The sequence below is a fragment of the Natator depressus genome, chromosome 23 (genome assembly GCF_965152275.1).
Source record: "Natator depressus isolate rNatDep1 chromosome 23, rNatDep2.hap1, whole genome shotgun sequence".
In the NCBI taxonomy this organism is placed as follows: Eukaryota; Metazoa; Chordata; order Testudines; family Cheloniidae; genus Natator; species Natator depressus.
Window position 1 is genome coordinate 20,554,038 of NC_134256.1, and position 22,005 is coordinate 20,576,042.

The 22,005-nt window shown below is 66.3% G+C and overlaps 3 protein-coding genes and 3 non-coding genes across 6 annotated transcripts; 2 read left to right on the forward strand and 4 right to left on the reverse strand.

Moving 5' to 3' along the window:
• The first annotated feature begins 3,579 nt into the window (after positions 1 to 3,579).
• Positions 3,580 to 10,472, forward strand: TULP2 (TUB like protein 2). Its single transcript, XM_074937428.1, has 13 exons — positions 3,580 to 3,708; positions 3,923 to 4,076; positions 4,926 to 5,039; positions 5,133 to 5,246; positions 5,591 to 5,689; positions 5,965 to 6,129; positions 6,435 to 6,535; positions 6,785 to 6,967; positions 7,468 to 7,580; positions 7,733 to 7,847; positions 8,326 to 8,424; positions 8,668 to 8,839; positions 9,469 to 10,472. The coding sequence occupies exons 1-13, from the start codon at positions 3,580 to 3,582 to the stop codon at positions 9,600 to 9,602; spliced, it is 1,692 nt and encodes a 563-aa protein (XP_074793529.1). The 3' UTR covers positions 9,603 to 10,472.
• Positions 10,473 to 11,517: 1,045 nt separating this feature from the next.
• LOC141976436 (trans-1,2-dihydrobenzene-1,2-diol dehydrogenase-like) lies at positions 11,518 to 14,939 on the forward strand. Its single transcript, XM_074937429.1, has 7 exons — positions 11,518 to 11,607; positions 11,827 to 11,938; positions 12,324 to 12,487; positions 13,405 to 13,657; positions 14,032 to 14,156; positions 14,449 to 14,599; positions 14,827 to 14,939. The coding sequence occupies exons 1-7, from the start codon at positions 11,518 to 11,520 to the stop codon at positions 14,937 to 14,939; spliced, it is 1,008 nt and encodes a 335-aa protein (XP_074793530.1).
• Positions 14,940 to 17,260: 2,321 nt separating this feature from the next.
• On the reverse strand, positions 17,261 to 21,163 carry RPL13A (ribosomal protein L13a). Its single transcript, XM_074937832.1, has 8 exons — positions 21,089 to 21,163; positions 20,407 to 20,479; positions 19,659 to 19,724; positions 19,191 to 19,292; positions 18,675 to 18,760; positions 18,432 to 18,491; positions 17,613 to 17,735; positions 17,261 to 17,383 (listed from the first exon to the last, which is right to left on the reverse strand). The coding sequence occupies exons 1-8, from the start codon at positions 21,101 to 21,103 to the stop codon at positions 17,297 to 17,299; spliced, it is 612 nt and encodes a 203-aa protein (XP_074793933.1). The 5' UTR covers positions 21,104 to 21,163; the 3' UTR covers positions 17,261 to 17,296.
• On the reverse strand, positions 17,874 to 17,958 carry LOC141976919 (small nucleolar RNA Z195/SNORD33/SNORD32 family). The gene has a single exon (XR_012636159.1). It is a non-coding gene; the product is annotated as a small nucleolar RNA Z195/SNORD33/SNORD32 family (small nucleolar RNA).
• On the reverse strand, positions 18,562 to 18,633 carry LOC141976921 (small nucleolar RNA SNORD34). Its single transcript, XR_012636161.1, has one exon. It is a non-coding gene; the product is annotated as a small nucleolar RNA SNORD34 (small nucleolar RNA).
• On the reverse strand, positions 20,256 to 20,335 carry LOC141976920 (small nucleolar RNA Z195/SNORD33/SNORD32 family). Its single transcript, XR_012636160.1, has one exon. It is a non-coding gene; the product is annotated as a small nucleolar RNA Z195/SNORD33/SNORD32 family (small nucleolar RNA).
• Positions 21,164 to 22,005: the final 842 nt, after the last annotated feature.

Consider the following 22,005-nt stretch of genomic DNA (forward strand, 5'->3'; position numbering starts at 1 on the left):
GCTGTCTTATTGGGGCAGAGAGAGAAGGGGGGTCCCTGTGCTGGGAGAGGATGAAGCTGGGGGCGGGCACGTCAGAGGATCCTTCTCCAAAAGGGGTGGCTGCCTGGGGAAGTAGGGTCCCTGTGTGGGCTCACCCCCAACTCGGTTCTCATTAGGGGAAACCCTAAATGGGGAACCCAGGGGTTGTGCTGGGGTCTGAGGGGGGTCCCTGGGGTAAAGGGGAGGAAAAGACCCCCCAAGACCAGGCAGGGGAGGAGCTGGGGGCAGGGGCAGGCTGGAAGGCAGGAGCCTGGGGGATCCCCTGGGATGGGAAAGATTGAGGGGGGATCCCCGGTGGGCACTGGGGGATGGGGAAAATCTCAAGGGGGGCTGGGGGATCCCAAGGAGGGCTGAAGGGGGGAGTGAGCGGGGGGCAGATCTCAGAGGTGAGGCGGGGGGGATCCCCATGGAGGACCCCAGGGGAAAACTGAGAGGGGGAAGCTGGGGGACAGACCCAGGGGGTGGCTGGAGAGAATCCCCTGGAGAGGGGGGAGTAGAGGAGGACGGGGGAGGGGAGGTGCTGGGGGGAATCCCATGGAGTGAGGGAGGGGGAAGACCTCAGGGGGAGGGGCAGGTCTTGGGGGTGGGCAGAGGATTCCATGGGGGATGGGGGGGGAGAAGGAGAAGAGTGGAGGAGGAGGGGCAGGGGAGCAGATTCCAGAGGGATTCCCTGGGGGCAGAAGGAGAATCCAGCGGCTCCCAAGAGAGGAGGGAATGGGGGCTCCCTGGGGGTAGGGGCAGATCCTGGTGGTGGGGGGGAGGGGAATTCCCGGGGCGGGGGAGGGCAGATCCCAGAGATGGGGGGGAGGGGGATCCCCGGGGGCGGGGGCAGAGCCCGGAAAGGGGGATCCCGGGGCAGGGGAGTGGGGGCAGATCCTGACGGTGCGGGGAGGGGAATTCCCGGGGGGGGCAGATGCCGGCGGGGGGGAGAGGGGAATTCCAGGGGGTATCCCTCGGGCGGGGGGTGGGCCAGAGCCCGGAGGGGCAGGGGGGGCAGAGCGGGGGGGGAGGGGGATTCTCAGGGGAGATCCCAGGGCGGGGGGGGGTGAAGCCGGGAGAGGGGATCCCGGGGGTGGGGCAGAGCCCGGCGGTGGGGGGAGGAGGGGGATCCCCGCGGGGGCAGAGCCGGAAGGGGAGATCCCCGGGGCGGGGGGGGCAGAGCCCGACGGGGGTCTCGGTCTCGGTCTCGCCCGGACTCCACGCTGCGGCCCCGCTCCCGCCTCCGGCTCCGGCTCCGCTCGACACAAGAGAGCAGCGGAAACGACGCTTCCTGCGGCCCGGATGCCCCCGCCCCCTCGTTTGCATACAGAGCCCCGCCCTTCCGCGTATGCCCCACCCCCTCCGCGGCAAACCACGCCCCCTTCCCCCTCTTGCTCCCTGTTGTTTTCTCCCGGGCAGGCCACGCCCCCTGGGTGATACTTGCCCATCTAGCCACGCCCACTTGTCGAGATTTGCATGCACAGCCACGCCCCCTGCCCGCACCTGACTACTACACCCCGGGAAAGGGATAAGAGAGAGTAAAGAGGCAACTGGGGTCAGAAGGGGGCAACTAGGGTAGAGCGGACGGGCCCCACCCCCATTCCCCCCCCCCGAGCCAGCCCATCCCCCGCCCTGGGGCTGGGTGGGAGCCGGTGCCCCCTAGAGGGGAAAGGCCCTGTGCCCCATTCCCCGCCCCCCTGACCCAGCCAGTCCCTGCCCTGGGGCCAGATGGGAGCCGGCGCCCCCTAGAGGGGAAAGGCCCTGTGCTCCATTCCCTGCCCCCCTGCCCCCCCACCAGCCAGTCCCTATAGAGGAAACCCAAGAGTCCTGGAGGGAATTCCCCTTCATCCTTTGTGGTCCAGCGCTGCCACGGTGACCACTGTCCAATCAGAAGGCAGCAAAGTATTTGCCCCCCCGTGAGGTGATGGGGGGGTGTCTGTGCAGTGGGGGGGGGGTTTGCTGTGAGGTCCCCCTTGGAGCGAGGGGCAGGAGGGGGATGATCTGACCCCAAGCAGCATGGGGTGATTTCCCCCTGCCCCCTCCCCGGAGGGGAAGGGGCCTGGGACCAGTTCAGCTTGGGGGGCAAGGGGTGGGTGTGTAAAGGGGTATGGGGGGCAGGAAGTGGGTTCACACAACCACCGTCCCCCCAGACACACAGACACCTTCCCCTTCCCTTTCCCTGCCGGTTAGCCCATTCCCTCCTAGGTGACCCCCCAAAATCATGGGCCTGTCCTGCCCTTAGCAGGGGCTCTCTCCCGCCATGGGTCTGGGCAGCGCCTGGCACAACAGGGCCCTGATCTCAGCTGGGGCAGGGACTGTCTTTGCCCTGGCCCCATGCGACATGGGCACCTTTAAACCAGGCCACGGGGCCTGGCAGGTTAAGAAACCAAAGCCGATTATGGACGAGACAATCCGATGGACTCCCCATGCCGGGGGCTGGGACTGCGGGGGAAGGGGTCAGATCTCATCCTCCTCTCCCCACCCCCCCAGGTCAGACCTGCCAGAGCCGGAGCTGGAGCCAGACCCGGAGCCGGTATCCCCGTTCCCCTCAACGCTCGCAGGTCTGAGATTGGGGTGGGGGGACGCCCCGCTCCTATCCCTGAAGGCTGACAGCCAGAATGAAAAGTGGGTCTGGAATCCAGGACTCCTGGGTTCTCTCCCCTGCTCTGGGAGGGAAGGGGAGTCTAGTCGTTAGAGTGGCGGGGGGGAGGGGCTGGGAGCCAGGATTCCTGGGTTCTCTCCCCTGCTCTGGGAGGTGAGTCTAGTGGTTACAGCAGGGGGAGGGGAGGGGAGAGGAGGGGGCTGGGAGCCAGGACTCCTGGGTTCCATGTGTCCAAGGGGAAACCATGAACAAGTCCTGTGGTGCTTAGTGAATTTTTCTCTCCTCCAGGCCCAGCCGGAGTCCGGCCACGACCACCCCCCCACCATGAACGCAGCGGGGCGGGGAGACATGTAAGCTTGGGGGTGGAATGGGGGTCTGGGGGTGCGATAAGGGGCGGGGGGGCGATGTACCGGCGGGGGTGTAGTGTGTTCGGGGCAGGTTGTCTTTGCGCTCAGCCTGTCTGGTCCTCATTAATCCCTAATGAGCTAATCCTGTTTTATCGGGGGGGGGGCTTAATTAGCAGCTGTTGCTTCCCTCATTCCCCCTTCCCTGCTTGTTGGGATCGCTCCTTGCCCCCCTTCTAGGCAAAGGGTCTCTACACTGGGCCCCCCAGGGTCTCTTATACCCTTCCAGGGGACTCCCCAGGCCAAGGCCCCCAACTTCCCCTCCTTAGAGTCCCCCTGCTTTGACCCCCCCCCCGAGTCTCTCAGACCCTACCCCAGAGGGGCCATGTCCCAGCACCGGGCAAGGGGTCCCATTATACCCAGCCCCCATGCCCCACCCCAGAGGGGCCGCATCCCAGTGCTGCATGGCGGGGGTACATCTGGGGGCACTTATGATGTCACAAACCCTGGCGCCGTGGCGATCGGAACCCCCCCGTGCCCTGGCCTCGGCAGCCCCTGGGACTGGCGAAGGCAGGGTCTGCTGGGGTGGCCCCTGGGTGCGTAGCCGGCGGCGAGATGGCGCGGAGTTCCTACCAGCGCCTGCCCTCCTGCCCCATCTCGCCGCCCGACGCCCCCGGCTCCTTCTCTTCCAGCGGCCTGGGCGAGGAGCCTGCTTCCCTGCGGCAGCAGAAGCTGGAGCTGCAGGTAGGTGCCCGGGGCGGTGCCCTCGTGCCTCCGAGGGGGTTCTGGGATTTAGGGGATCGGGGCTGGGAGTGGTGTCCCGTCGCCCCCGGGGGGGTTCTGGGATCGAGGGGATCAGGGCTGAGGCTGGATCCCAAGGTGGGGTGGGGGGGTGTCACCCCAGGGCAGTGCCTCCAGGGCCTGTTCTCCTCTCCTGCCCCCTTCCCCCCACCCCCAGCGCCGCATCTTTGAGAAGAAGCAGCGCCGGAAGCGCCAGGAGCCACTCATGGTACAGGCCAACCCCGACGCCAAGGTGACGGGCCGCCGGGGGCGCCGGCCCGAGGAGCGCACCCCCCTGATGGAGTCCTGCAGTGACCACAGCCTCTGCAACGGTGAGAGCGGGGGCAGAGGCGGGAGCTGGCGTCCCTCCGTCCTCACCCGTGTAACAAGTTCCCCCCTGGTCTCAGCCCTGTTTCTTCACTGGGGTGATTGGCTGGCTGGTGAAATCCCATACATCAGGTCATGGTGGAGGCGGGACTCTCCCTCCTCCAAGCCCAAGGTAGGGGCGTGGCTCGTCAATTAGGGGCGAGGCTTCCAAAAAATAGGCCCCACCCCCTGACAGAGGTAACGCCACAAGGGGGGTTAACAGTTTGCCTGTGTCAGAGAAGAAGGCAGGGGAAAGGGGCGTGGTTTGTCCATGGGGGTGTGGGTTGTCGATGAGGGGGTGGCTGTCCTGGTATCCCTCTGTCAGTCAAGAGAGAGGTGGAAGGGGCGGGTCTTCTTGGGGGTGGGGCTCGCGAAGCGTAGGTGGTGCTTCCAAGAACTAGGCCCCGCCTCTACCAGCCGTAGTGCGGGCAGCCATCCCATAGGAAAAAGAGAGAAGGGGCGTGGTAAATGTGGGCGTGGTAAATGTGGGCGTGGCCTGTTATTTGTGGGCAGGGCTGATAGCAATTAGCCTCCGCCCACTAGCAGGTGGCCTTATACAAAGGGCAGAACTGCTCCCCCTCTTAACCAAAATAGGGCAGGTAAGGGGTGGGTCTTGTCTGTTGTGGGCGGGGCTTCCAGTAATTAGGCCCAGGTAAGGGGGCATGGGATTTGGGGGTGTGGCCGATGGCCACTAGGCCCCACCCACTCTAAGCTGTAGCATGGGAGAGCGCCCGTTGTCTCACCCAATGGGGCGGGGCTTATCTGATGGGGGCGGGGCTGGCGCCCGGGACGTGACGGACTCTCTCTGCCCCTAGGAACCAGCAACCCCTTCCTGGTGGAGTCGGTCCCGGAGGCCCATCGCCCTGCTGACGCCTGGGGCAGCTCCGTGCACCTGGACCGGGGCCCCCGAGCTGCGCGGGAGGCCGCAGGTAATGGGGGAGGGGCAGATCCTGGGTGTGGGGATCCCCGGTGGGACCCCCCCAGCTCCGCCCACCCACTCACTCTCTGCCCCTGCCATCCAGGTGCCTCCGACGCAGAGCTGGAAGAGGCCATCCTGGAGGACACGCAGCCCATCAACAAGGCCAAGGCGGCGCCCAGCTCCAGGCGCCGGGGCTGGCCGGCCAAGCAGAGAGGGGGTGAGCGCGGGCCGCCGGCCTGGCCGGGCCGGGAAATGGGTGCAACCATTGTCGTGCAACCGTTGCCACGCAGGTGCACCATTTTATGTGCAGCGGTCCGTTGCCAGGCAACCGTTGCCACCTTTAGACAGGCACCACTCTGTTGCTGTGCAACTGTTGCCGTGCTGCATGCCCAGTTCCGTTGCTATGCAACCGTTGCAGCGGATGCCCCACCTTGTTGCTGTGTTGTCACACTCCGAACCCCTTAGCAACGGTTGCTATGACGTGCCCGGCCTGGCCTTTTAAAGGAGACAGCGCGTTCTTTGACCCCCCCCTTTACCCCTGGCCCCCTCTCTGCCCCGCAGCCGGCCGCGCCGACGCCCGACGCCCCCGGAGCTCGAAGCCGAAGGCCCCGTCGCCCACGCGAGGGGAGCGAGTCCCCTCTGTCATCGTGGAGTTCAGAGGTGGGGCACTGCGGGGATCTGGGCCGGGGGTGGGGGGGGCAGCGGGGCAGGGCTGGATGTGCGAAGGGGGCTCGTGGAGACTGCGGCCCTGGTGCAACGGGCCCGGGTGGGGAGAGGGGCGTGCATCTGGGTGTGCAAAAGGGGGGGGGTGCAGCCCTCGTGTGTGAGCGGGCACAAGGGGCTTTCACTGCCAAGCGCCCGTGCAAGGCCGGGGTGAGAGCAGCTAGGCGTGGCGGGGGGGCTGCTCCAGTACTTACCCCCCCCCGTCCCCCCAGACCCTCAGGACAGCAGCGATGGGGACGCCCCTCTGGAGGCCGGCGCTGTGGGCTGGGAGTCAGCCCAGGAGGGGGACTCGGAGGGGGAGGGGCAACCGCCCCAGGACCCCCCAGTGCCCCCTTCCCCTGTCAAGAGGAAACAGGACAGGAAGCTCCCAAGCAGAGGTGAGTTGCGGGGGGAGGCGAGGAAGAGAGGCATTGTGGGTAGGGAAGGCTGTGGGGGTGGATTGATTGGCCCCTCTGTGCTGATGGGGGCCCGGATTCGGCTCGGTGCAAAGGATTCTGGGACAGAGTGGTGAGGTGGGGGGAGCGCCTGGTGGGGTGGGGGGTAGGGCGGGCCAGGGTGTATGTGTGTCAGCGAGGGGGGCTCATGGGATGAGGGCTCTCGGGGGGGGCACTCAGGGCAGCTTTGTGGGGGGGAGGGGGCCTGGGCTTTCTCTGACCTTTCCCGCCCCCCATCTCCCTCCCAGGGTCTCTCGGCAGCCCCCCCGGGAGCAGCGAGGAGGAGGAAGGAGACCTTGACATCCTCTGCAGATCCCTGGAGCCCGCGCTGGAGCCCGACACCCCCAGTGTAAGGGTGGGGTAACACGGGGAGTGCCCAGAGGATGCCCCTGTGCCCGGCTGCCGCCCACCGGGATGGCCTCTTGCACCCCTTTGCAGGAGGCCCCCGTGCCCCACACATGCCTTCTGCACTAGTATCTGCCCTGGGCGTTTGCCCCCGGCCCCATGAACCCCCGGCCCAGGCTCCCCACCCCCGGGCCTCTCGTCACTCCCCTGCCCCCACCCCCCTGCAGGCCTCACCCCTCTCCCTCCCCTGCAGCTGCCGGAGTTGGCGCCGGGGACCCCGTGGCCCCCGCGGCCGGAGGAGCTGGAGGGGTTTGTGCTGCGCCCGGCGCCCCCCGGGGTGACCGTTCGGTGCCGCATCAGCCGGGACCGCAAGGGGGTGGACAAGGGCGTCTTCCCCTTCTACTACCTTCACCTGGAGAGAGACGATGGGAGGAAGGTAACGGGGGGGGGGAATTATGGTGGGGGGAAGCGGGCACTGTGGGGCACAGGCTGGGGGGAGGCAGAGAAGGGGGTGCTGTGATGCGCAGGCAGGGTGCAAGCAAAGAAGGGGGGTGCTGTGGAATACAAGCTGGAGGGAGGCAGCAGAAGAGGGGGGCGCCATGGGACACAGGCTGGGGGAAGGCAGAGAAGGGGGGCACCGTGGGGCACAGGTTGAGGGGAGGCAGCGGAAGAGGGGGGCGCCATGGGGCAGAGGCCGGGGGAAGGCAGAGAAGGGGGGCGCTGTGGGGCAGAGGCTGAGGGGAGGCAGCAGAAGAGGGGGGTGCCGTGGGGCACAGGCTGAGGGGAGGCAGCGGAAGAGGGGGGTGCCGTGGGGCAGAGGCCGGGGGAAGGCAGAGAAGGGGAGCGCTGTGGGGCAGAGGCTGAGGGGAGGCAGCAGAACAGGGGGGTGCCGTGGGGCAGAGGCCAGGGCAGGCTGTTCATTTCTGTCTCTCTCAGCTGTTTCTCATGTCTGGCCGGAAGAGAAAGAAAAGCAAAACTTCCAATTACCTCATTTCCCTCGACCCCATCGACCTGTCCCGGGACGGGGACGGCTTCATGGGGAAAGTCAGGTGGGTTCTGTGCCCACCCCAGAGGGGCTGCGCCTCCTTCTGGGCGAGGAGTCTCCGTATACCCAGCCCCCCGGCCCCACCCCAGAGGCGGTCGCATCTCAGCACTGGGCGAGGGGTCTCCAGGTGACCAGGCCTTTCTGATCTCCTGGCAGGTCCAACTTGCTGGGCACCAGGTTCACGGTGTTCGATAACGGGACGAATCCGGATAAAAAACCCTTCGTGCCCGAAACAGCTCCGATCCGGCAAGAGCTGGCGGCCATTTGCTACGTACGTGAGAAAATCTTGGACCCGGGGCACTCCTGTGGGGAAGCTCGCAGCCCTGGGAACCCCTCCTGGGGGCACTGCTGCAGGGAAGCTCGCCGCGCTGGGAACCTCTCCTGGGGGCACTGCTGCGGGGAAGCTCGCAGCGCTGGGAACCCTGGCTGGGGGCAGTGCTGTGGGGAAGCTCACAGCACCGGTGTCCCCACCTGGGGTACTGTTGGGGGGGAGCTTGCAGCACCAGGATCCCCAGGGCACGGCTGCAGGGAAGCTCGCAGCGCTGGGAACCCCAGCTGGTGGCAGTGCTGCAGGGAAGCTCGCCGCGCTGGGAACCCCTCCTGGGGGCACTGCTGTGGGGAAGCTCGCAGAGCCGGCATCCCCAGCTGGCCGCTGTCATGGAGATGAGGAGGGTGTGGAGGGTTTTCGGGGCAGGGGGGGATGTCGGGGGATGACAGGGTCATAGATTCTCTGCTGCTCCTCACAACAGGAGACCAATGTGTTGGGGTTCAGGGGCCCACGAAAAATGACTGTGATTATCCCCGGCATGAACACGGACAACGAGAGAATCAGCATCCGCCCCAAAAATGTGAGGCTGCTGGGGACACGGGCCAGGGCACTGCTGTGGGGAAGCTCATGGCGCCGGGGCACCCCAGCCGAGGCACTGCTGTGGGGGAGCTCACAGCACTGGGGAACCCCAGCCAGGGCACTGCTGCGGGGACACTGCTGCGGGGAAGCTCTCAGCGCTGGGGATCCCCGGCTGGTGCACTGCTGTGGGGAAGCTCGCAGCGCCGGGCTCTAACCCCGCCCGTGGCTCCCTGGCTCTCTCCAGGAACACGAGACCCTGCTGACCCGGTTCCAGAACCGAAACCTCCAGAACCTGCTGGTTCTGCAGAACAAGGTGCCGGCCTGGAACGAGGAGACCCAGTCGTACGTGCTCAACTTCCACGGCCGCGTCACCCAGGCCTCCGTCAAGAACTTCCAGATCGTCCCCGACCACGACCGTGAGGGGGGGAACTGGGGGGAGACGGGGGGGGGAGCCAGGCCGGTGCTGGGGTGGGGGGAGAAGGGAGGGATCAGGGCTGCCCCCTCTCTCCCGCCCTTGGCTGACAGGGCCTGGGGGTTGGATTGGGCTGGATTTGGGGGGCTGTGCCCCACACACTCACCCCCCAGCGGAGTACCCTGTGCTGCAGTTTTTTTGGGGGGGAGGTGGATTGGGGGGCATTGGAGCCAGATCAGGGCTGTTGGGGCAGATTGGGGAGATTTGGGGTGAGGCTCGGGGGGATTTGGGGAGGCCAGTGGGGCAGGCTGGGGGGATTTGGAGAGGCCAGTGGGGTGGATTGGGGGAATTTGGGGGATGATCGGGGGGATCTGAAGCAGCCGGTGGGGCGGATTGGGGGGTATCTGGGGTGAGGATCGGGAGGATTTGGCGGGATCGGGGGGAGCTGTGGGGGATTTGGGGAGATCGGTGGGGCGGATTGGGGGGAATTTGGGCGAGATGGGGGGATTTGGGGAGGCTGGTGGGGTGGATTGGGGAGTGTCTGGAGTGAGGATCGGGGAAGTTTGGGGGGGATCGTGGGAATTTGGGGGGCCATGCCCCACCCACTAACCCCCCGTCCCCCTGCCCCCCCAGCCGAGTACATTGTGCTGCAGTTTGGCCGGGTGGCGCCCGACGTCTTCACCATGGACTATCGCGCCCCCCTCTGCGCCCTGCAGGCCTTCGCCATCTGCCTGTCCAGCTTCGACGGGAAACTGGCCTGCGAGTAGCCCCCGGACATGACCCCATGACCTCCGACCCCCACCAGCCTGCACAGGACCCCATGACGCCCAATCCCGTGCCCTTGGAATGACCCTGTGACCTCTGACCCCACGACCTTGGAATGACCCCGCCATCTCCGACCCTATGATCTCTGCCGTGATCTCCGACCCTGTGACCTCTGACCGATGCTGACATACTCTGAGTGGCTGGTTTCTCTCTGATCCACCCCTTCCCCTGTTGACAGGTCCTTGTCACCCTTGACCTCTGATTCCTTGTCTTTACCCTTTGACCTCTCACCACTGTGACCTCTGGCATCTTTAATGTCATTCTTGACCTTTGACCTCCCCACCTTGGCCTCTGACCTCTTTGGGCCTAGCTTATCCTTGACCTATGACCCCTGATTTTCTTTGTTGCTCTCTGGTCCTTTGATGGCATCCTTGACGTGTGGTCTGTTTGACCCTTGACCTCTGACCCTTCATCCTGACCTTTGCCCTCTGGCCCTGAACCATTTCACCTCTCTTGAAGACGTTGCTGTGACGGCAGCTGCAGCCGCCATCTTGATTGACTCAGTTTCCCCCTGTCCCCAAAGAAGCGGGGGTCAGGGCTCTTTTGGGGGACCCCCCCAATGCATGGACTGTAAAGTGCCCCTCACCCCTAAGAGTGTAACAGATTCTTGATCCAAATAAAATCTACCCAGAAGCGAGACCCCTGAGGGGGGCTGGTTGTTGAGTCCAATTTGGGGGTGCCCCACCAACCTCACCCCCAGGTTGCTGGATCCCCTGGGCGTTGCCCTAATCTTGGGGTCCTCTCAGGCCACTGTTCCTGTCTAACCCCCCTGCCCTGAGCCCTTCAACCCCCTCACCACTAGCACTGACCTCCCCCCAGATGCCCCATACCTCACATGCCCCCAGAATCCCGCTGCTGGCGGGTACCAGCTGTGACAAAGTGCGCCTTGTCTCTACTATTGTTATGAGACCTGTGCCTGCCTTAGTTTCCCTTCTGTTTTGCATGGCTGCTGGGTGTGTCCGTTTGCTCTCTGGGGAGGTTGGGGGGTGGGGTGGTCGGGGGAGCACCCAGGTTCTGAGCCAACAAGGGCAACCCCAATTTCCCCCCTACCCCAGCTGTGCCCCCACTCCCCGGCCTACAGCCACCCTGGCAGCGGGATGAATGGCTGGTGTTGGATGAGTGGGGCTGGGCCATGGGGCTCACAGCAGCTTGGCTGGGCGCTGGGCTGACCCGCCCAGACCCTACCGGACTCCTCAGCCCGGTGCCAGCCCGCAGACGGGTCTGTGGTCGGGAAACGTGGCAGCGTCCCTGCCAATGCCCCATGGGGGGCTGGACTCGCAGCTGGGGGCTGCAGAGAGATGGGGGGGACCGGGGGATCACAGCTCGGTCTCACAGGCCAGGGGGCTCTCTCCACTATGGGGTCACGCCCAGGAGACTGGTTCCAGGCTGGGGCACAGAGTCGGCCCCATGGGTCTGTGACACCCATCCCCCCTCCCCACCCTGGTGAGCCCCCCCTTCCCCTTCTCCCTCCCCGCCCTTTGCTCAACCACCCCAGTGACCCCCTTCACCCACAGCCCCAATCCTGGTGCCCCAAACCGAGGCCATAACGGGGGGGCGGGAGTGAAGGAGAAAGAGATGGGCGGAAATCATCCCCCCCATCCCGCCTCACATCCCCCCGTCTGTGCCCTGGAGGAATGGGGAGGGGTGACCCTTCCCCTGTCGAACCCGCCCCCATGCCCAGTGACATAGGGTGTGCCACTCTGCCCCAGGCCGCCCCACCCCATCCCGCCTCCACACCCGTGCAGCTGCTTAGTCGGATCCACCATGCACCAGCCAGGCCTGGAGCAGGAGAGACGCCACTGCCCCCCACGCCCCCCAAGAGCTGGGACCTGCTCCCAGCCCAGCCCACCCAGGGCCATGGCCACCCGCTGGGGCATCTGCTCTGCTGGCAGGATCAGCCACGATTTCCTGGTGGCCCTGAAGACCCTCCCGGCCACGGAGCATAAGGTGGGGCTGGGGGAGAGCCTGCAGGACGCCTGGGTTCTCTACCCGGCTCTGGGAGCGGAGCGGGGAGGGCGGTCTAGTGGTTAGAGCGGGGGGCCGGGGGGGGGAGGGGGCTGGGAGCCAAGAGTCCTGGGTTCTTGGCTTAGTGTTCACTGACTGGCAGGGGGGTGGGTTCTGGGGGGGGTCCCGGCTGCCTCATCCACACTTTAATCTTCCCCCCAGGCTGTGGCCATCGCTGCGCGTGATCTCGCCCGCGCTCAGGAATATGCCCAGAAACATGGGATCCCCCGAGCATACGGGAGCTACAAGGAGCTGGCGCAGGACCCCGACGTGGGTGAGCACCCGGGGGACCCCCATGGGACCTGACCCAGAAAAGGGGGGCAGGACATGGGGCCTTTCCCCTCTAGGGGGCGCTGGCTCCCATCTGGCCCCAGGGCAGGGAAGGGCTGGCTCAGGGGGGTGGGGAAGGGGGCCCAGGGCCTTTCCCCTCTGGGGACAGTCTGTGTGTCCAGGGATACCTCTGGGGCAGGCTGAGACCCCCAAAGTGTGGGGACTGATCTGGGAGGGGTGAATGGCAGCACGAGGGGTGACCTGGAGCCAGGACACCTGGGTTCTCTCCCTGGCTCTGGGAGGGGAGTGGGGTCCAAGGGTTAGAGCTGGAGGGGGCCTGGGAGCCAGGACTCCTGGGTTCCACCCCCATTTCCTACCTCCCGTGGCAGACGTGGTCTACGTGGGGGTCATAAACCCTGAGCACCTGCCCGTGGGGCGGCTCTTCCTGGGGGCCGGGAAGCACGTGCTGCTGGAGAAGCCCCTGGGGATGAACACGGCGGAAGTGAGGGAGCTGGCGCGGCTGGCCCGGAGCCAGGGGCTCTTCCTGATGGAGGTGAGTGACCCCCCTAGAGCCCCCCTGCAGCCCAGCGCCCCCCAGCACCGCCCTGGGGCACCGGGGCCGGTCCTGAACACTTGGGGAGAGCACCCCCCACTGGGCCCCCTGCCCCGCTCCCTGCAGCCCAGCGCCCCCTGCTGAGCCCCTGCCCCGCTCCCCTCAGCCCAGCACCCCGACGGGCCCCCTGCCCTGCTCCCAGCGCCCCCTGGCGGGCGCCATCCCTACTTCCCGCACCCCAGCGCCCCCTGCTGGGCCCCTGCCCCGCTCCCCGCAGCCCAGCGCCCCCTAGGGGGCGACACAGAGAGCCATGGGCTGAACCCCCCAGAGCCAGCGGGGGAGCGGGGCGCCCGGGAACAGCCCCTCCGTAGAAGGGACGTCCCTTAGTTCGGCCTCTGGGCCCCACGAGCCGGGGAATTGCCGAGCGCTGGGAGAGCCGCGGGGCGCGCCCGGCGTGGGAACGGGGATGATGATTAATACCCCAGGGGTCGGGCGCTGGCCAAACAGCCCGAGTGTGGAAAGGCCCTGCGTGACGATCCCGGGGGGCCGGCACCGTGGGAGCTGCTGGGGGACAGGCCCCGACAGGCTGGAGCCGGCCTCGCCCATGAGCCGGCCCTGAAGGGACCCAACCCCGGGTCACGGGTGCCTAGGGAGGGGTAGAGCCACCCCCCCATCTGCTTCTGGCACAGCGCCCGCTACCATTGCCTTGGGGCCAGCACCCCCTGCCGAGCCCCCCATTCCCTGCATCCCAGTGCTCCCTGCCGAGCCCCCTGCCCCACCCCCCTGCAGCCCAGCGCCCCCTGCCGAGCCCCCGCCCCGCTCCCTGCAGCCCAGCGCCCCCTGGCGAGCCCCCCACCGAGCCCCCCGCAGCCCAGTGCCCCCTAGCTCCCAGCTCTGTTTCTGCCCCTGCCCCCCAGGCGTTCTGGACCCGCTTCTTCCCCATCTCAGAGCAGATCCGCCGGCTGCTCGCCCAGGGGGCGGTGGGCGAGGTAAAGCTGATCTCGATGACCGTGGGGCACCCCATGGAGAACATCCACCGGCTGGTGGAGAAGAAGCTGGGGGGCGGCGCCATTCTGGACGTCGGCTGCTACGGCATCCAGTTCGCCAGCATGGTCCTCGCGGGGGAGCGGCCGGAGTCCATCGTCGCCTCGGGCTTCCTCTACCCCTCCGGTACCAGGGGCTGGAGTGAGGAGCACCGGCGGGGTGCGGGGGGCAGGGAGGAGGGGGGCTGCGGGTCGAGAGTGAGGGGCACCGGCAGGGCAGGGGGGGCAGGACTCAGAGGCACCGGCAAGGCAGGGGGGCTGTGGGTTGGGCGTGAAGGGCACTGGCAGGTCAGGGGGGGCAGGACTCAGGGGCACGGGCAGTACAGGGGGGCTGTGGGTCAGGCATGAGGGGTACTGGCAAGTCAGGGGGCAGGACTCAGGGGCACTGGCAGGGCAGGGGGGCCAGGGGCACCTGCAGGGCAGGGGGGCTGTGGATCGGGTGTGAGGGGCACCGGCAGGGCAGGGGGGCAGGACTGAGGTGCTGCTGTTTCGGTTTCCCAGGTGTGGACGAAACCACCTCGGTGATCCTGAAGTACGCGGGCAAGTGCCAGGCCGTGGTGTCCTGCACCATGAGCGTCGAGCTCCCCAACCAGGCCTGGGTCTGCGGCACCAAGGGCTCCATTGAGGTGCGGACGATGGGGGGGGGGGGGGGGGCACAGAGGGGGCAGCTCCTGGCCTATGGCCCAAGGGTAAGAGAAGACCAGGAAAACTGGCCAGGCACCAGGACTCCTGGGTTCTCTCCCTGGCTGGGGGAGGGAAGTGGGGACTAGTGGTTGGGGGGGGGGGGGGGGGAAGAGTCCACAGTCTTGAATTTTCTCTTTGGCTCTAGGAACAGTGTGTGGGGAGGTAGGGCAGGTGGGTCAGATCCTATCGTGGGGGGTGCTTATTATTAACCCTTTCTTCCCTGCATCCTCCTAGCTCCCCGCCCCCTGGTATGCCCCTACCACCATGATCGTGAACAACCAGCGCCACGAGTGCCCCCTGCCACCCCCCGCCCAGCCCCTCAACTTCTCCAACGGCACCGGCATGTGCTACGAGGCCCAGCACGTACGCGAGTGTCTGCTGCGAGGTAAGGGCCGGACGCCAGGGTTCCAGCTTCCGGGGCAGGGAGCCAGGACTCCTGGGTTCTCCCCCTCGCTCTGGGAGGGGAGGGGGGCCAAGTGGTTAGAGTAGGGAGCCCAAGCTCCAGGGTCTCTCCCCACATCCAGCCGTAGCAGCCCACAGCTTGCTCAGCCCCTGGCTGGGGCACTGCCCAGGGGAAGCTCACAGCCCCAGCTGAGGTGTCTCTCCCCGCAGGCCTGAAGGAGAGCCCCATCATGAGCCTGGCCGACAGCGAGCTGGTGGCCTCCATCATGGACACGGTGCGACAGCAGCTTGGGGTGACCTTCTCCGAGGACCAGCAGGGCTGAGCGCCCCGGCTGCCAGGGGGATGCGCCCTGGTTGGGGGGGCGGGGGGGTTGCAGCATCAATGCAGGGGCTGCAATAAACAGGACCCTGCCCAGCTGTGGTGTGACTCCTTGTGGGACAGAGCTGGGGGGGTGGCGGGGAGAGTGGAGCGCAGGATGCCTGGGTTCTTCCCCAGCGAACACACATTTATCTTACAGCCCTCCCCCCACAGCACCGTCCACCATCCCCGCAAGCCCCCCAGCTGAGATCAGGGCACCCTGTGTTGGGCAAACACCCTCCCCGCACGCACACACCTGCCATCACAGCAAGGTACAGCCCCCCCCCCTCCCCTTGTGGAAAGGCTACCCCAGAGGAAAGGGGGGTGGGCGAACACCCTCTAACAGCAGGCTGTTGCCATGCCTGCACCCAGCCAGCAGGGGGCGTTGCTCATCCCCCACCATCAGTCTAGAACGGGGTGGGCAAACTTTTTGGCCCGAGGCCCACAGTGGGGTTGCAAAATGGTATGGCAGGCCAGGTAGGGAAGGGCAAACAGCCTGGCCCCCCTCTGAACCCCTCACCTATCCAACCCCCCCCCCGATCCTTGTCCCCTGACCACCCGCCCCCTAACCACCCCCCAGGACCCTGCCACCTATCTAAGCCCCCCTGCTCCTTGTCCCCTGACTGCCCCGACCCCTATCCACACCCCTGCCCCCTGACAGGTCCCCCAGGACCTCTGCCCCCCCCACTTCTTGTCCCCTGACCGCCCGCTCCCAGGACCCCACCCCCTATCCAACACCCCCTGCTCCATCTCCCCCGGCCCCCCCCAAACCTCCACCCCATCGGACTGCCCCGTCTGCCCCCGGGACCTCCTGCCCCCTTTACCATGCCGCTCAGAGTGGCAGGACAGGCTTGTTGGAAAGCCTGGGAGGTGGGCGGGCGCAAGCCACACAGCAGCATGGCTGTGGGGGCAGGGGCCGGGGGCTAGCCTCCCCAGGCAGGAGCTCAGGGGCCAGGCGGGATGGTGCCGCAGGCCGGATGTGGCCCGCGGGCCGTAGTTTGCCCACATCTGGTCTAGAGTCAGCCTCATTCTTAAGTCGATTCCTAGAAGCCTGCAGCTGAGTCAGGGGGCACGAGGCTCCGTCAGGGGACTCCCCCTCTGCATGCCACAGGCCCCTCCTAAATCCCAACCCCCCAGGCTGGGGAAAGAGCAGGGAAGAGGCACTAACACAAGGAAGAAGAAAAAAAACCAGCCCCCGGCCATGGCCTAGCTCTGGGGCTGCAGCAGTGGGGGCGAGGGGCCAGAACAAGCAGCCACGGGCAGGCCACGTTTCACCAACACCACATCCAGGCCAGCCGCCATCAGCCCATCCCGAGCTCCCCAGCCCGGCCGAAGGGCTAACAGAATCGGCGAGTCGGAGCAGGGGACCCGTGGGAGCTCGGGGCCTGGCCCCAGGGCGACGATGCCAGACTCCCCCCTCCACAGCCAGTGTTTGCCACTCAAGGGGGGTGGATACGTCGCAGAGGGGCCAGGGAAGAGGCCCGAGGACGACTCCAGGATCAGAAAACCTGCCTGAGAACGAGAGGCGCCAGCTGCATTGCTGAGCAGAGGGGGGACTGGCAGGGGGGGGGGGGGGGGGAATGACACTTGATGGCCTACCAGATCCACCAGGCAAAGTGAGACAAATTCCCAGTGGAAATAAAGCACCGGGAGTCGGGGGGGGGGGGGGGGAGGGGGGAATTAACCCTTGAAGCCCCCCCCCCCCAGGGGGTGGAGTGGATTCTCCATCCCAGGCACCCAGGACGGAAGTTAGGGCAGCCCCAGGAGTTCAGACGAGGTGGGGCAACTCCTCACCCCACGAGGATCGACGAGGAGAAGCAGCCCAGAGCCACGGGATGAGTAGCTGCATCCTGAGCACGCTGCCAGCGAGAGGGGGGAAGCACTTGGGTTCCACCCCCCGGCCCCTCAGGGGTTGGGCTGGGGCTTAGGGGTGCCAGGGAGATTAGGGGGGCCCCCGCAAAGAGCTCAAGGTGTTTCTCCTCCAGGGAAACGCCAGGTGCACGGGGGGGAAGGCTCCGCAGGGGAGAGGGCCTCGAAGGTGCCCGCGCAGCGTTCTGAAACCCGCGGTGACTCGGACTGCTGGGGTGAGCGATGGGGTCTCTGGTCCCGGCCCAGGGCCGCTCCGGGAGGGGTGCGAAGCCGCGGGCTCAGTGCAGGGAGAAGCGGGTTAGTTCTGTGCTATGTGGGAGGGGATTTGGCTGGCCCAGCCAAGCCCCGGAGCGGCCCAGCCTCCCAGGCCAGGCAGCCGGAGCTGGGCCCTGTGAGAGACACACGGAGGGGCTGGGCGGAAGTGGAGGGGCTGGTTTTATTGAGGTTCAAGGCTCAGACCAAAATGCCGTATTGCTTCAACACGTCGGTGTACCTGGCGATCTTGCCTTCCACGTTCTTCTCCGCCTGCTTCTGCAGTTTCTGGAAGAGACGCCCAGGGAGGAGGAATCAGACCGAGATTCGGGGGAGCCCCCAGGGAACGGGACCATCTCCCTGCGGGGGTGGGTATATGGGGACCCAGCGCTGGGATGCAGCCCCTCTGGGGTGGGGCACCGGGGCTGGTCCTATGGGGACCCCTCGCCCGGCGCCGAGATGCGGCTCCTCTCAAAGGGGGACTGTTTGAGGCCCCATGACCCCCGGAGACACTCACCATCAGCTTCTTCTTCTTGTTGTAATGCAGCTTGGCTTTCTCCTTGCGTTTCTCCTCCAGGGTCGAGGTGATGGCTTGGTACTTCCAGCCAACCTCATGGGCCAGGCGCCCCAGGAAGGCAAACTGTGGGGGCAGGGGAGAGACAGGTCAGGAGAGAACCCAGAAGTCTTGGTTCCCAACCCCCCCACCACACCCTGCTCTAACCCACCAGCCCCCCTTCCTGCAGGATCCCAACTAAGCCAGGTCGTGCTGCGCCCCCAGGTGGTCTCAGATGGTAGTGCATGTAGAAGGTTGTCTCATGGTCGTGAGACTCGAAGAGAAGTGAGTTAGCGTCATCACCGACCGCCCTAGGTGCCAGCTCCCAGCACCGGGTAGGGCACAGCCACTGGCTGGATGTGGCCAGGGCATCACTGGACAGATGGCACCTGCACTGAACAAGGCTGTCCCATGACTGGCCACTAGCTGCCTCGTGATATTGAAGACCAAGGAATCATGTGGCAAGTAGTCCCATAGGTTAACACCACACTACCTAACAAACGCATTACCTCTGATGAATTGCTGGTCTCCAATATCATGTGGGCGCCAGTTCCCCAGGTTAATACCACTGGCAAGTGAATATATTGCCTCGGAGTTGGCCCTGGCCTAGTATCATGTTGCAAGTAGTCCCATGGGTTAATGGCTCCTCGAGTTTTGCCTTTGAGGAGTCCTTTGTTCTGACAGGCTGTGGAACTACCTGCCTCATGACAGTGCTGCCTTCGATCAGGTTTCAACCTCTTGCCCCATCTCCCGTGTGGAAAGGGGGCTCTGGGAGGGACGTACCTTGCGCGTCGGCTTCAGACGTACGACTTTCAGAGCAGCGGGTACCACCATCCGTTTCCTCTGCACGGGGGGGAGAGAAGAGAGTTATGGGTACGAAGGAGACGGGGTGGAGGGCAGAAGAGCGGGTCTGGCACGTCTCAGGGTCAAAATTTTTCTCACCCAGCATCAAACAATGTAGGTAGATGGAACATCATGGACATGGGCCCCCCCATCCTCCCTGCGGCCCCCAGGGGGCACCATTACCTTGTCGTACGGGGGCGGAATCCCATCAAAGACCTTCAGTCTCTCCAGGGCGGCCTGGCCTCGCTTGGTCTTGTGGGGCAGCATCCCTGCAAGGAGAGGAGACCAGCTGCTGGGAGTGGGCCTGCGGTTGGGGCGCTCTGCGTCTCTGCCCCCAAGCTCCATGAGGGCGGGGCTGGGACACACTGCTCTGAGACTGCCCTCTGCCCCCCAAAGCTCTATGGGGGACAGATAAGAGGGCCCTGTGCTGTGGCTGTTCCCTGCTCCCCGTCAGGGCCCACAGGGGATGGATCATGGTGTGGCCCAGGTGCCCTGCGCTGTGGGTCGCTGCCCGTCAGGCTCCATAGGGGGCATGTCTGGGACACATTGCTGTGGCTATTCTCTTCCCCCCCGCCCAGGGATGGATCATGGGTGTGGCTCAGGCCCCTGCGCAGTGGTTGTTCCCTGCCCCCCAGTGGCACCTCAGTGGCCCCCCCGTACTGTCCCCTGAAGCCCAGCCCAAGCATGGGGGGTTGTTACCTCGGACCGTGCGCCAGAAGATGCGGCTGGGGGCGCGGAAGTGGTAGGGCCCGCGGGACGGGTTGGTGTTCATGCGTTTGCGAAGGAAGGCCAAGTACTTCACTGGAAGGAGAGCAGAGCGGGGTCAGCCAGGGAGCGACTCTCCCGGATGCCTGGGTCCCAGGCCCAGTTTGGCTACTGAGTTCGCCCCCTCCCTGGGCCTCAGTTTCCCCTCCCACCCTCAGGGTAGAGAGCTTGTGAGCCAGTCAGGACAGGGGCTGTCTCTGCCTGGGTCTGTGCAGCGCTCAATACCATAGGGGGGTCCCACACTACCATAATACTGTGGGGCACTGCCCCCTTCTCTGCCTGCAACGGACCAAGGGAAGGAGGAACTGGTGCTAGGTAAACCAGTACCCAAGCTGCAAGGGAAAAGGGGGATCAGAAAAGGACCCCGGCATCCTGGCTCCCGGCCCCGACGGCGGCACTCACGTTTGTTGCGGTAGAAGTTCCCGGAGATGTTGATGCCCTCGCACCTCACCACCACCACCTTGCGCCCTGGGAGGAAGGCAGAGCGGGACGTTAACGAGGCCGCATGGCGAGTGGGGAGCCAGGGCACAGCGACTCGGGGGGTTCCAGGCCATGCGGGACGCGCTGCCGGGGGGCAGCAGCCACGCCACCGATGCGAAGCGGAATCGCCACAAGTGCAGGGACCGCCGGGCGGGGGGAGGGGATTCAGGGCTGCAAGGCTACTCGGGCTCCTGCTTTGAGCCCATCGCCATGGACTCAGGCCAGGGGCGGCAGGAGAGGCAGAAGAGACTGGAGTGTTTAATAGCAGGATCAGGAGGCCCACCCTTAGCAATCAGCATGGGCCTAGAGAACCCAGGAGTCCTGGCTCCCAGCCCCCTGCTCTATCCTGCTAGACCCCACTCCCCTCCCAGAACCAGGGAATGAACCCAGGAATCCGGCCTCCTCCCCTCGTCTGCCCACTAGATCCCTCCTAGAACCAGGAAGTGAACCGAGGAGTCCTGCCTCCCCACCCACTCCCCTCCCAGGGGAGAGAACCCAGGCGTCCTGGCCCCTCGGGGAGCAGTCTCAGATGGTAGTGCATGGATGGGGTGTTGTCACGGTCGTGAGACTCAAACACAGACAGCATCATCACAGACCCCCTCCAGAGGAGCAGGGCCCAAGCAGGGGGAGGGATCCCAGACCTGGGGGGCACCCCCCCAGCTACACTCACCCAGCAAGACCTGCTTAGCCACGATGGCTGCCAGGCGCCCCAAAAGATGGCCACGTCCATCGATGACCAGAACCTGAGGAGAAGGGGGAGAAGATCACCGGTTTGGGGGGTCCCAGGTCCCACCAGATAGAGTGAACGAGGGGGTGCTTGTGCTGGGGAAGCACCAGCCAGCTCTGGGGGCCCCCCACTTGCAGAGGAGCTGGCCCCCAGCACCACTAGACTCCCACTGGGGGGCTCCACGTGGCACTACAGGGGTCTTGCATCCCACAAAGTGGAGGCTCCACTTCAGCCCCCCACATCTTTTCTGCCCAACCCAATCTACTCCCCCTGCCCAAGGCTCCCGCAACAGCCCCCCCGCCCCTCCCCATTCCCCCCCCACACAGCCCCTCTGCCCTGCCCCATTCCCCCCCACACACAGCCCCTCTGCCCCTCCCCTCCCCAATCCCCCACACACAGCTCCCCTGCCCCTCCCCATACAGCCCCCCTGCCCCTGCCCCATTCCCCCCCACACAGCCCCCCCCTTTGGGGCTTCCTTTACCCCCCACCCGCCCCAAGGCTCCCCTCCCCCCACAGCGCGAGGAAGCGAAGGGGGGCCCCACCCCCACGTGCCGTGCCGTGCCGTGCCCCGCCCCGGGGGGGCCCCAGAGGCCCGGGGGGGGGGGCCTCCGGGCCCCGCGCGCACCTTGAACTCCGCCATGCTCGCCGGCCGCACGGGAAAGAGGCTCCGCCTCGCGCACACTGCGGGGTCTCCCCTTCCGGCGCGGGGCGCGCAGGGGCGGAAGTGAGCGCAAGCGGGAAATGAAGGCGGCTCCAGGGCCGCCATTAAGGGCAGCGCTGCGCCGGAAGTGACGCGCCCGGTGGGAAGGAGGGCAGGCGGCCCAGGGCGCCGCCGCCAGGAAGGAAGGGCGGAAGTGACGACAAGAGGCGGGCGCAACAGGGAGAATCAAAGGCGGATCAGACCGGAAGTGACCTTGGTAGCCGTCGAGAAGGCCGCCATGATGGGCAACCAAACCGGAAGTGGAGCCAACCCCCCCGAAAGGGGCGGGGGCCACATCAAGCCCCGCCTACTCCGTATATATTGCGTTATGTAAATGAGGGGGACCCCCCCATGTTCCCATACAGAAGGGGTCACAGGAAGTGGGACCCCAAATTGCCCCTCCCCCCACGGAGGGAAGAGGCCCCCCCCACCGCAGGCCCCTCCCCCACCCAAGGGGCTCCTCGGTCTCCACGAGGACCCCCCCACCCCCGCCCCAGCGACCCCCCCTCTCCTCCACATTGCAGGGCCCTCCCCGGTCCCCCTCCCCCACCGCCCCACACGCCGGCCCCTCAGCCACATCGCCACCTCCCCCCGGCCCCGCAGGCCCCAGAGCTGGGCGCAGCATCGCCCCCGGGCCGGATCCGGAGGCCGACCCCCCTCCCTGCTCCCAGGGGGGGATCCCCCGTCAGCCCCTCGGCCCCAGCGCCGCCCGGGGTGGGGGCTCAGGTGCGGCTGGGTCCCCCCCCCGCCCCACGTCCTTCCCGGCTGCCCCGGAGGGCGACCCCCAGCTTGTGCGGGGGGCCGGCGTTCTCTGCTCCCGGCCGGCGCCCCCCCAGGCTCTG

Coding starts and splice junctions, on each gene's coding strand:
- TULP2 (XM_074937428.1), top strand. CDS start 3,580: ATGGCGCGGAGTTCCTACCAGCGCCTGCCCTCCTGCCCCATCTCGCCG. Junction 5,690..5,964: donor TGTCATCGTGGAGTTCAGAG/GTGGGGCACTGC, acceptor CCGTCCCCCCAG/ACCCTCAGGACAGCAGCGAT. Junction 7,848..8,325: donor AGCTGGCGGCCATTTGCTAC/GTACGTGAGAAA, acceptor TCCTCACAACAG/GAGACCAATGTGTTGGGGTT.
- LOC141976436 (XM_074937429.1), top strand. CDS start 11,518: ATGGCCACCCGCTGGGGCATCTGCTCTGCTGGCAGGATCAGCCACGAT. Junction 11,939..12,323: donor GGCGCAGGACCCCGACGTGG/GTGAGCACCCGG, acceptor CTCCCGTGGCAG/ACGTGGTCTACGTGGGGGTC. Junction 14,157..14,448: donor GCACCAAGGGCTCCATTGAG/GTGCGGACGATG, acceptor GCATCCTCCTAG/CTCCCCGCCCCCTGGTATGC.
- RPL13A (XM_074937832.1), bottom strand. Junction 19,725..20,406: donor GGCTAAGCAGGTCTTGCTGG/GTGAGTGTAGCT, acceptor CCTTCCTCCCAG/GGCGCAAGGTGGTGGTGGTG. Junction 17,736..18,431: donor GTCTGAAGCCGACGCGCAAG/GTACGTCCCTCC, acceptor CTGCCCCCACAG/TTTGCCTTCCTGGGGCGCCT.